The following is a 12,606-nucleotide window of genomic DNA, read 5'->3' on the forward strand; positions in this document are numbered from 1 at the left end:
ACGCATGCGTGGAGTCCGTGAATTTTATTTTTTCAATTTTATTGTACAGGTGGGGGGCTGCAGTCCTACAGCACGAGCCACCCCTGTCTATAAGGCATCCCTAGTTTTTGATGAGTTTATCTTATGCAATTTTGTATGTGCTGGTCGAATTTAAGATTATTATACACTATAATCCCTAATTGCTATGAAAAGTGAATTCAATGGTTGTGTTGACAAGAGAGAGGACTTTAAAGTTTTTTTCATGGGAGAGGGATTTTGGGAAAAAAGTGGTTGTTTGTTTTTTTGGTGTTGAGAATACATTGTGAGTAACAAAGCCATGTTTCAGTTGCTGTTAAAATTTCCTGAGTATTTTTTTACAGGTGTGCCACATTGTCAGATGTGCAAATGAGTGTGGAATCATCTGTGTTCTGTATTAGGGAGGTCTGTTGTGTGGATATGTTGAGGGAACTGGTGTGAATATTAAAGAGGAGGGGGGCCAAATATAGAGCCTTGTGGTACACCAGTGACCGATACCTATTGGACAGATAGCTTTTGAACCATAGAGGGGTGGAATGAGAGAGATGAAATGAAGACATTTGAAGTAGAAGTTTGCTGAGACAAACTGTGTCGAAGGTTTTAGACAAGTCTAGAAATAAGGAGAAGGCTAGTTTACTGTTATCTCTAATTCTATTGGCAATATCTATATAGGTTAGTAGTGCAGTGTTAGTACTATGAGAAGAATGAAAGTCATGTTGTGAGGGGGCTGCAGGAGATAGTTTAGTAATTGTTTATAAATACATTTTGCAAATATTTTAGAGAGGGGGGATAAGATTGCTATAGGTCTGAAGTTAGTAATATCTGTTGAATTTCCTGCTTTGTGCAGAAGGATAATGTGTGACTTTTTCCAGAGAGAAGAAATGTGGGATTCCTAGACTGACCTATTTATAAGGATTGAAACTGGATAGGCAATGCTATTGGCTGGTGTTTTAAGGTATTCACTTAGAAGGTCATCAGTTAAAGAGGAGCATGGTTTGACTTTGCTTAAGAGTAGTTTTATATATGATGTGGGCACAGGTTTGAAGGTGAAAGTGGATGTGATAATATGTGGCTGCTGGGCAGGATTAGGATTAGATATTGGGAAATCTTTGGTTAGAGATTCTATACTATCTGTGTAATAAGAGTTGAATTGTATTACGCTTTTGAGTGATGAGTTATTGGGAGAGGAGTTAGGGTTGAATTTATGGCTGGGATGCAAGATTGTTTTAATGGCTGTCCAGATTTTTTTCAGGCTGTGTTTAGTATTATTCTGAAAGTTATTACAGTACAGTTTTTTGTTTTCATTAATTTGTTTTCCAGTATGATTACAAAGTGTTCTGAAGTTTTCAAGATATTGTGGTGTTTTTTATTTTTGCCATTCTTTCCATACTTTTTCTCTATCATGAATTAGCATTCCACTCTTTTTGGATAGCCAAATTGCATTATTTGTTTTTAGTCTCTTCCTTCTAGGAGGTGCAAAGCTATTAGGATATTCAAAAAAGTTGTATTGAATTAATTTACAGCATCATCTAAGGGGAGGAGTTTTAGAAAGTTCCAGTTAATAGATTATAGGTAAGTAATGAACATTTCTGGATTATTTATAGACATGCCATCTGAGTGGATGTGCGAGAAGCCTGGTTGTATAGATTGAAAGATCATCACTAAGACAGTCAGACATTGTACCTGAGGTGATACATTTGCTGGGATCCAATACTAGGACCCAGTCTAATAAGTAATTTGATATCGTGCTATACTGTGTGGGGCTATTAATTAATTGTGTGAAGCCAAATACGTTCACGCTAGATGTAGGGGAATTAGAGTTTATGTCCTACCAGCTGACATTCACATCATCTGGCAGTTTTGTTTTTTGCGGAATTGTCATGGATATCCAATGTAGGATGTCTTCCAGTATAGCTCTGCCAGGAGGGATGTAAAGAACAGTAATACATATTTGTTTATAATTGTTTAATTTCAGGAAACTCCACCCTCAGTTCAAATTATAACAGAGAGTAATCAGTTTATAGCCAATACAAAGCAATTAGATATAAAGCAATTAGCAGAGAGGTACCAAGTAGAACAGGTTTTCTATCATTTCCTGAATCCAGAAACCTGTTGGCCAGGAAGACTAAGTAACTAACATATATAATGTGATCTACTGGTCAACACAATGGACAGTGACCAGCTTAGTAAATGGTCCTTAGAATGCAAGGACATCTCTATCAGGAAGATGTTAAAAAACGAATTTCCAGTACAGGCAGGCACATATTTGACTAGATGAGGTTAATACACAGCAAGGTTCTCTAAGTTAAATTTGCTTACATTGTACAAAGACAAAATACTCAGTGAAAATGTTTGGGAGTTGGCCATTGTAGCAGAACTTCAGCAGTATCTTGGTTAGATGTAATGATCCTAGGCTATTGTACAAAGACAAAATTCTCAGTGAAAAAAAGGTTTGGGAGTTGGTCTTTATGGCAGACATTCAGCACTACCTGGGTTGGATGTAGTAACCCCAGGCTATTGTACAAACACAAAATTCTTAGTGAAAATTTTGGGTGTTGGCCCTTGTGGCAAAGCTTCCACAGTATCTAAGTCAGATATAGTGACCACAGGCTATTGCCCAAAGACAAAATTCTTATTGAAAATGTTTGGAAGTTGGCTGTTGTGGCAGAGCTTTAGCATTATCTGGGTCAGATGTAGTGACCACAGGCTATTGCACAATGACAAAATTCTCATTGAAAATGTTTGGGAGTTGGCCTTTGTGTCAGAGGTTCAGCAATATCTGGGTCAGACATAGTGACCTCAGGCAATTGTACAAAGACAAAATTCTCAGTGGAAATGTTTGAGAATTGTCCCTTGTGACAAAGTTTCAGCAGTATCTAGGTGGATGTAGTAGCCCCGGGCTATTGTACAAAGACCAAATTCTCAGTTAAAAAGTTTGGGAGTTGGTCGTTCTGGCAGAGCTTCAACAGTATCTGGGTCAGAAGGAGTGACCCCAGGCAATTTTACAAAGACAAAATTCTCAATGAAAATGTTTACCACCATTTGTTCATGAAGGCATCAGGCAATTTCTTGGCAGGCTGGGAAATGTGACAGCAGTTGGAGATTGATCCACCAAGTGGGAGTCCTGGACTTCTAGTGTGGAGACAGGTTGTAATGGGAATGGGATCTTCGAATGGTAATAGCCACAGATAGATGCAGCACCTAAACAACCTTCATACCTGCCTGAATGGCAGTTCCCTCTGGTCATCTCTTGTATGTGCTGGAAACAACATTGCTACTGACATGGAAAGAATGACCTGACTCATTGAGGGGGGTTGATGTTCAGCAGCCAGGGAGGCAAAAAGCAAAATAAAAAAGTAGTTATGTTTTAAGAGACTTTCATTGACTACCAAGGTTAATTAATTTCTTGCCGGAAGCTCCCTTGGTTGCCAAATAGCCATAAATATCATGATTTCAGACATTTTGATTTTGCACTGTTAATCAGTTTCTACACCAATGTCTGCTATCTATGTAGACACTGTGACCTAGGCACAGTGATCCATCTTTTTTCACACTGTTAATATTTAGTTTTATTTGGATGCATAGTAGAAAACAGTGATGCAGCCCTTTCAATCATTTTTTTATCTCTCTGCCCAGTTTACAACAGGTGACATCTATTTTATATAATTCATGACCGAATGGCTTTGATGCTTGTCTCTGGTTTTTGGTCATGCAATTTGAAATTGGTAAAAAAGTGCTAAAATTATATATAATTGTTTAGATCAAATAAATACTCCTGTTAAGAATATTAAAAATCAGCAGTTCCTTAAGATGTTTACCTAAAAATCAGAGTTTGCATGTGATAAGTATTTCAAACATATATCACTTCTCTGTTCACATTTATGCTGTTTGTAGTGTGCATACTTTATCTTTAAAAACAAGCATTAGGCAACATAATGGTATTAGTTGCAGATCACAGTGTGTGTTGTACCTTTAAGAGCCATTTCAGTCAGTGAGCATGTGCATATAAGTACTGAGCATGTGCAAGCAAGAGTGCCATTTTCAGTGAGCAGCCAGAGTGAAAAGCATGTATGTGTGTAGCAGTCAGTCAGGCAGTTAGTTCATTTAATTTAATGTTACAGTCATCCATCCTGATATGTTTGTGTGTAATAAACTACTTGAACACCCAGCCTCATCGTCTTATTTGAATACGCAAGACAAGTGACATTAGTTAAGGGGGGAGCCATAAAGAAAGATAAGAGTAATACAATATCAAGCAAAACAACATAAATTGGATACTTAATCCCAAATGGAGGACAACCTAAAATTTGAGTAGTACCATGGAGGCCAGAACAAATGATGACAGTGACTGGTTGCTGAAAACAATAGGAATGATAATGAAATATGTCAATTCATGTTAATTTAGTGTGCTTATATTTAATAAGAAGAAACTAGTAAACTGTACCAAATTATTATTTGAAATTTCCCAGGGTTAAATTCCCAAACACGGATGGGTCCTCAGTCTGCCAGTATAAGCACTTAAAATTTGGAACATTACACCTGGTGGTACAGCGGTAGCTTTGTTACCTCACAGCAAGAGGTTCTCCCGTTCGATTCTCGGCTTGGCTTGGGAGTGCCTTCTATGTGGAGTCTGCATGTCCTCCCCACTGTTGGGTAGCGTTCGAAAGACATGTGTGTGTAAATGGGCGTGCCTTCGTTGAAGGTTGGGCATCGAGCTGGCACCTTGGCGTTTCGTAAAAATCTACTGCCAATCATTAGCAGACCAGAGTTCCGCTGTGGCGACCCCTTACCGGGAAAAAGCTGAAATACAAACAACAACAACACCTGCCTTAAAACTGTAAGAGCATGTTACTGCAACACTATCTTGGCAACTCACCATATTCATTTTCTCACATCCACATCCTACATAAAATGATGACATGGGGTATCACAATTCTCATGCATCATGGTTTGTGTTTCTGGACATTGGCAGATGCCAAGTCTTTCAGTGACTGATACCAAAATAAATAATGTCTTAAGAAATAATGCAACTTAATGCAGATCTGTAAAACTTTTAATATATATAAAGCTTCCTGCCAGCAATTCGAGGGGGGCGGGGCCTAGTTAGTGGCCCCGCCCATTAATCATAGTCCAATATGGCGGACGCGGAAGGGGAGACGTTAGAGTCTTGGCTCAGTGAGTAAATCATTATTATGGGTTAAGTTATGGAAGACTTTGGGTGGTGGCAAAGATATTGTTACTAATGTAAGGCTTTCCAAGTCAGGAAGCGTCACGCTAAGTAAGATGGTTACAAACGTGCCTTTATAATTTTGTCTTGAAGCCCCGTTTTCTTTGGTCCCATTTATCACTGTATTTGTCAAACCCATGTCTGTAAAGTGTTGGTGAACGATTTTATGAAAGTATTACTACACTGTCGTCCATGTCATTATAATGATATTTCCTGGATGTACCTGCTAGTAGTCCATTCATTAAAGCAATATACAGATTTGTGGCATAGGTATGGTTTATTTTGCTGTCATTAGTAACGGAGGCGGTTTTAGCTTGGGATGCTAACTATAAAGCCTTTGTAAAGTGCGATGAACTGCGTAATCGTGAAGCATGTTTTATTAGTTGAATGACTAATACATTGCAGGAAAATAGAGGTGCAGAGCTTCGGAACATATTAATAGGGTTTGACAGTCTACTACCTTCAGGGTTGTAGGCGGCACCGTTCAGATGTGCAGTTTTGGCTAGACTGCACATCTCTAGTTTTAGACAGTTGGCTACGGGAAACCATCGAAGTGGAATCTGTTCTCTTGAAAGATTGTTACGTAACATACAAAGAATGATTAGGATATAATTTATTGTTGTGCAGTTAGTATAAAGTAATGAGACAGCTAGTGAGTTTTTGTATTTGTATTTTCCTGTGTTTATTTATATAGGGGGGTTTATTTTCCGGGGAGACGTGTGTGTCACCAGGATATGTTACCTGATAACACAACTACCTGATCTTTATTTTTGTGCTCTTGGAATGTTATATCATACTAACGTAATTTCTCACATTGTAACCCATAACCCCCCTCCCCCGCATTTATGTATTTTTGTGTGTACGGTATGTTGAATACCGATAATTTGGTTGGGGTGGACACATGCATCCTAATCACAATGACTGAGGTGAGGAATTGATATGAATGCCTAATAATTACTGTTTGATCCATTTAGTTTGCCTTTGTTTCTATCAACTGGATAAGATGCTGATAGAATCTATTCCTTTAAGGTGAATTATGTTCTTAAAGTCCGCAAATTGTTTTTATCGTCTGATAGTTTCAAGAATATTGTTCCATGCATTTGCCATTATCATCTTGCTTCTCCGTCTTGAAGTTTTTCTAGCCCTTTTCGTGGACAACTTGAACGTATTGTTTTGAATGCCCTTCCATGTCACTTACCTGTCCATTTGGAAGAAACTGACCCACAGTGCATACAGTCATGTAGTAGTTATTCAGAATGGGTGTGAACTGCAGTGATGGGAATCTCACACTTGTGTAGTAATGACAGTAGTTTAAAGTGGTGCACTGTTTAGAGGAGGTGGTTTGAAATTTCTGGTAGTATTGGCTGAGGGACTTGATCTTGGTATACAAGGCCACAGAAACATGTATTTGTAATATCTTTAATAACTAGCTCAATTTGCTATACAATTTTGGTTGAAGTACATGAAGCATGAAAAATGATTACTTACAGGGTCGAGCCCTGTTTTTCAGTCAGAAGTCAGTTGAACCATTTTCCCAGCTGTGAGAAAAAATCCAGCATTTAAGCTATGACGATGAAGAATTTCACTTTTTACCTGACTGTTGATTATATTTACTTCCTTCCCCTATGAAAAAAATAGAGATGCTACTTAGCTGACCTCTGCCTATGTGTAGAGGGCTTGCTGGTTGTCACTGGTAGTTGAAGTTATGGAAGCTGTCTCATTAGGAAGCTTAATAACACACAGACACAGTGGATATGATCTAACCTAAATGAGGTCTATATTCCAGCTAAATTTTCTGAAATAATTATATTCCAAATCACATGCAGATCACTGTAGCTAGCTCATAGCCTTAAACTTGTACACACATCACTGTAAATTTACCTCAACACTGAACTAATTTTGCAATAGGCTTCACGGTTCTGCCAGAGAATTCAGTTGAAGAATAGGGCTCCCGGAGGCATTATCTTCTCTGTCTATATGTTATTTATCAGACTTCCTAGATGACTGCTTTGAAGTCTGTGCTTATAAAATGATATGGTTTACTTCTGTTTTATTTAACTCCGAAGAATTTTTTGAATGACTTATAGCTCACAGTTCTAGTGGTCAGAGATGAATAATGCAGTTACTACAGGAACATTTTTTTGTTTTGACTATAATGGTAGATTACACTGCTTCTGTCATCCCTTTTGGAAGCTTTTTTTTTTTTGTCTCGTGTTTTGTCCTGTATGTAGTTAAATTTAGACAGTACAAATATTACCAAAACTTTGCATTATGCTAAAAACAGATAGTTGAATATTTTTGCAGTTACTGCTGCAGTTCATAGTTAAGTACTAGGCTAGCTGCCCTTGTGGGCCATTTTAAGCCTAGCCAGTTTCCCTTTTTGTGCTCGAAATAACCTATCCCATTTGATTGTAGATTGGCCTTACCCATCCCATGGTCGATAAGACAATAACTGGGATCATACCATAGATAATTTGAGGGGACCCATGCATAGGATAAGGCATTTTGGAGCTGCCTCTGTCCATTAGTAGTATAGGAGACAGTCCTGGGATAAATTTGTTGCTTCCCTTCCATATATCTAAGTTGTTCTTGAATATGGACAAGGATGAACTTTGCTTTATGTGGATGGGGATTCTGTTCCACAACAGCAGTATCCTGTGTGAGATATACCTGTCCCTCAAAAATGTCCTGCTGATGTTGCAGAAGAGGTTTAAATCCCTATACCGAGTATTTCTGATGGTATTTTGACTTGCTGATGTGCAGTAAACTCATCTGTAACAGATTAGAGGATGCCTTTTATGCCAGTTACAGGTCACCTCTTAGCAGTCTGTTGGATACCAGGCATCGTGACAGGGCTTTGAGTCGGTCCATGTAGGACATATTGTTTAGGCCTTGTATCCCTTTAGTAAGGTATCTTTTGTGGGTGTTCCAGTTGTTTGATGTGTCTGGACAGATACATGCCAAAGGGGCATTATATTAAATGATTGGCCTAATGAGGGCTGAGTAAAGGGTGACATTGACATCCCTAGATCTAGAAAAAACATCAAGAAAAACCTAGCCAAGCTAGAGTTTGCACTGTGTGATTCCTTGAAACCTCTTGCAAAAGAGGATTATGGGATATATGCAAATGACCCCTTAAGGACACCAGGTGTTTCAGTTGTATGGCGATCTGAATGCCCATGACGTATTTCTTTTTAAGTCAATTAATGGACAAATTCAGGCCAATAAAGCCAAACCCCACTAGCTGTGGACATGCGTGTTCAGTCTTGTTATGATATTACAGCACAGCATAAGTGAACTGTTTGGCTAACTTTTAGAAACACAGGGTTGTTGTACCTAGCTGTTGTTCATAACCATTAAGGTGTCTGCAAAATATCCCATCTTGATGTTTTTACAGTTAGATTAGCTGTGTCTCCTGTTTTACTCTTTTATCCTTAGATCTAGACACAATTCCTTTATTGTGTAGTATAGAAGAGTTTTTTACAATAATGGACACATGTTGGTCAAAAGTTAGGTCACTGTCCACATAAGTTCTCAAATCTCGAACATCTGGGTCAACTCATAGGGGCATATTGTCACTATGGTAATTCCCTGGGGTAGATGACTTCCCAAAGGATACAGTAATACATTTTTTGGCATTTGGTTTCAGTTATTTATTGCCGACAAACCTTCCTGCAGGATGGCTAAGTCATTTGTGGAAACTTAGTCAAGCAGAGCCCTTTGGTAATGGCTTTTACTTCAGTTGTGTTCAGTGCTGCCATTTCCCTCCTGCCTTTGACACTTCTATGCAGTATTGTTAAATGTTGTTTCTAAAATGGAATTGTGTATTTTAGTTATTTTTTCAGTATTAAGTATTTTAAATTACTAGTCTCCCACCAGGAAACAAGTGCTCTTCAACAATTGAATTCTGCTTGCTGAGCACACTCAAGCAACTCTGCAGTCTGTGGCTGCCACCCCACCCATACAGTATAAGAAGGAATCAGTACTGCAAAACTAAACAAGGATGTACATTTTGAGCCTCAAGAGCAGGGTCAGTCCACCCAGGCATTCTACTTGTATGTTTTATGAGAGTGAAGCTATAACATTAGCAGTATTTCTTAGTAGTTCTCAGCGTGCTAATAAAACTGATTTTTGTAGCCTTGTGTCCCCTCCCCAGCTAATGCAGAGATCTCAGTGCTTTCTGCCTTAGTTTGTATCACTTAAGGCCTACCTGTTTATTTGCATCTCTATACGTTCCCCTTCATTGCTAATGTATCTTCCTACTCTAATCTATGCTCATACTGGCTACTAATAAGCAAGTCAATGTGAAGACATACTCCCATCCTTAATAAACTTTGCTGTCTCTTCTCTCCTTCACTTTACAGGTAGAGTTTGAATTATTACTTACCCCCTCTGAGGCCTTCACTGATAGATTTCCACTGACTGCCTCTCTGGTTTCTTTGCATTCCAACTGGTTTACACCCCTTGTGCTATCGCCCTCCCCCAGTACTAAGTATATATTACAATCCCGCTGAGCATGGCGCCATCTTTAAATTACTAGTCTCCCACCAGGACACAAGTGCTCTTCAGCAATTGAATTCTGCTTGCTGGTAAGCCATTAGACCTCAGGAATTTGTTTAAAGTGTTCAGATTTGTAAAGTAGCACTTACATTTTGTCTCCCATTACTCTTGTCTTGGTGGGCTCTGCCCCGCTCCGTTCGCCCTTGCTAACTCTCGGGCTCTCTCATAGGTTGGTACTAGGCTATCAGCCCTAGGGCCTATACAAGCCTAGCCATAACAATTCCCTGGCTATTTCTTCCCACATTATTTACTTTCCTGGACCCCTGTCTAGCAGGGCGACTGACGTGATCCCTGGGGTGAATTTCCTTTCTCCCATTCAATCGTCAAGGTTCCTCTTGAAGAGGTCCAAAGAGGCACTCTGCTTTACATGTATGGGCAATCTATTCCAGAGTCTGGGGAGTCTCTGGGTCAGGTACCTATCCCTCCAGCATGTTTTGTTTATTGTGATAACAAGGTTTAGATCCCTGGAGCGTGTAGCTCTGAGGGATTGGGATTTCTTTAAGTGTAGCATGTCCAACAGCTCTGGGTTTGACATGGCCTTGTATGTTAAGCAGAGATCGCCTCTGAGTAGACGATATGCAACAGAGTATAACTGGAGTTTTTTAAGGCGGTCAGCGTAGGGCATCTGCTTTAGGCCTGTGATTCTTTTAGTGAGGTATTTCTGAGGCCTTTCCAGTTGTTGCAGATGTCTTGAGAGGTACATACCAAATGGGGCGTTGTATTCTATAATGGGTCTAATGAGGGATGAGTACAGTGGGACAATTACCTCCTTTTTTCTGAATGAAAAGCCCTTCGTGATGAGGTGTGCCACATAGAAGGATTTCCTGACTGTTGTGGCGATGTGGTTATCGAAGGTGAGACCACTGTCCACCTGTGTCCCTAAGTCTCTTATCACACTTTCTGTGTTTAGTGTACTGCCACCTATATGGTAATTCATGGATACATGTTTTTTCCCAAAGGGGATAACAAAACATTTCTTGGCATTGAGCTTGAGCCCATGGCTCTGGCACCAAGCATCTGTTTCTGTAAGGCCCTTTTGTAGAGTATCCACATCATTTGGGAATTCAGTAATGGCTCCCAGTTTGCAGTCATCTGCAAACTTTGTTAGCCAGAGTCCCTTAGTGTTGACCTGTACTTCAGAGAAGTAGATGCCAAACAAGAGCTGCCCCAGGACTGAACCCTGAGGTACTCCACTTGTCACTTGTCTGGAGCTGGATTTGGAGTCGGCTACTTTTACAGTGTGGGTTCTATCAGTAAGCCATTTAGCAACCCATTGGGTGACATAGGGATTAATGCCCAACTTAGTAAGTTTATCTATGATTCCAGAGTGGGGATGGTGTCAAAGGCCTTGGCAAGGTCTAGATAGGCTGTGTGGACCACCTTACCCTTGTCCATGGCTCTGGAGACTGATTCAAAGAAGTCAATCAGGTTCAGGAGACAAGATTGGCCCTTCACAAACCCAGACTGGGTGGGGTCCAGTGTTTGAAGGTTGCCAATGTCTTTGTTTATAAGTTCCATGATAATACGCTCCATGGCCTTGCAGATAAGGCTTGTCAGACTGATGGGATGGTAGTTTCCGGGATCCAAGGTGGATCCCCCCTTGTGGATTGGGATAACTGTAGCTCTGCGCCACTCAGTGGGCATGAAACCTGAGGTGAGGCTATGATTAAACATGACACTTAGGTGAGGTGCCAGTTCATATTGTAGTTCATGTAGTACACAGCCTGGGATGTCATCTGGTCCCATGGATGCTGTATTCTTGGCTTTAGAGAGTGCATTTTGTACCTGTGTGGCCGTTATTACTGGAATTTGACAATCTCCCGGTATTGAGATGGGCCATTTAGGGGGTGAGAGGGGGTTGAAGTTGGCACTGAATCGATCTGCCAGGATATTGGCAATATCCTTCGGATCAGTATATTTAATGCCATTCTGTTTTAGCTCAGAACAGATCTGAGCATTGCCATTTAGATTCTTGACATAGTTATAGAATGCTTTGTGGTTGTCTTTGGAATCTTTGGCAATTTTATTTTCGTAACTAGCTTTGGAGGATTTTATGAGGCATCTCAGTTTTTTACTGAGGCTAGTAAGGGAGTTTTTTGCATCCTGGGATTTTCCTCTTTTCTGCAAAAGTTTCTTCCTTTTGTTGTAATGTTTGTTTATGGCAGGGGACCACCAGATTGGCTTCCTTTTTTTTGGATGAGAGCATTTTGGTTCTATTTGGGATGGCACGATTCATGCATGAGTGGATGTGCTCATACAGTGCCTTAGTGTAGGATTCAGCAGTTGAACTTTCAGTTCCCGTCTGCATGGGTGTCATGAAGTTTGTCACTTCTGACTTGAGTAGCATGAAGTTGGCTTTGGAGAAGTTTTTTATGGTGGTTTCTTTACTGGGGGGTGGGGGTGGGATGTGGATGTGGATGTTAAGGGTGATTAGCTTATGGTCAGACCTGACTAACGAGGGGGTGACCATAGGTATGGAGCATTGATTTCCCATGTTGGTAATGACCAGGTCTAGGATATTGGAGCCCCTGGTGGGACTATGGATTAGTTGATCCAGGGCGTTGGAATTTATGAATTCCAAGAACCATTGTGCAAAGGTGTTGGGACATGAGTAGTTTTCCCAGTTAATGGCAGGGTAGTTAAAATCACCCAGTATTAGGGTGTTTGGTTCTATCTTAATATTTTCCAGTATGTTTAGAAAGGTGTAGTGAGAATCTTGGGGTATGGTGGGAGATCTGTAGCAAGCTACAATTTGGATTGCAGTCTTACCTAGTGTTAGTTGCACTTGGAGAATTTAAGACACA

General features: G+C 40.0%; 1 protein-coding gene across 2 annotated transcripts in view; it reads left to right on the forward strand.

Annotated features, from left to right (window-relative positions):
- Window positions 1-5,149: 5,149 nt before the first annotated feature.
- GGA3 (golgi associated, gamma adaptin ear containing, ARF binding protein 3) overlaps window positions 5,150-12,606 on the forward strand; it is a 992,054-nt gene continuing 984,597 nt past the window's right edge. The window contains exon 1 of one of the 2 annotated variants that reach the window (XM_044085033.1): window positions 5,150-5,190. In XM_044085033.1, the coding sequence (XP_043940968.1) occupies window positions 5,151-5,190 (40 nt within the window). In that variant the 5' untranslated portion in view covers window position 5,150. Of the gene's footprint in view, window positions 5,191-5,237; window positions 5,294-12,606 lie in introns of those variants that run through there. The other variant, XM_044085034.1, reaches the window with a different exon arrangement.

Source organism: Protopterus annectens, chromosome 10.part0, assembly GCF_019279795.1.
Source record: "Protopterus annectens isolate FY-2018-M chromosome 10.part0, PAN1.0, whole genome shotgun sequence".
NCBI lineage: Eukaryota > Metazoa > Chordata > Ceratodontiformes > Protopteridae > Protopterus > Protopterus annectens.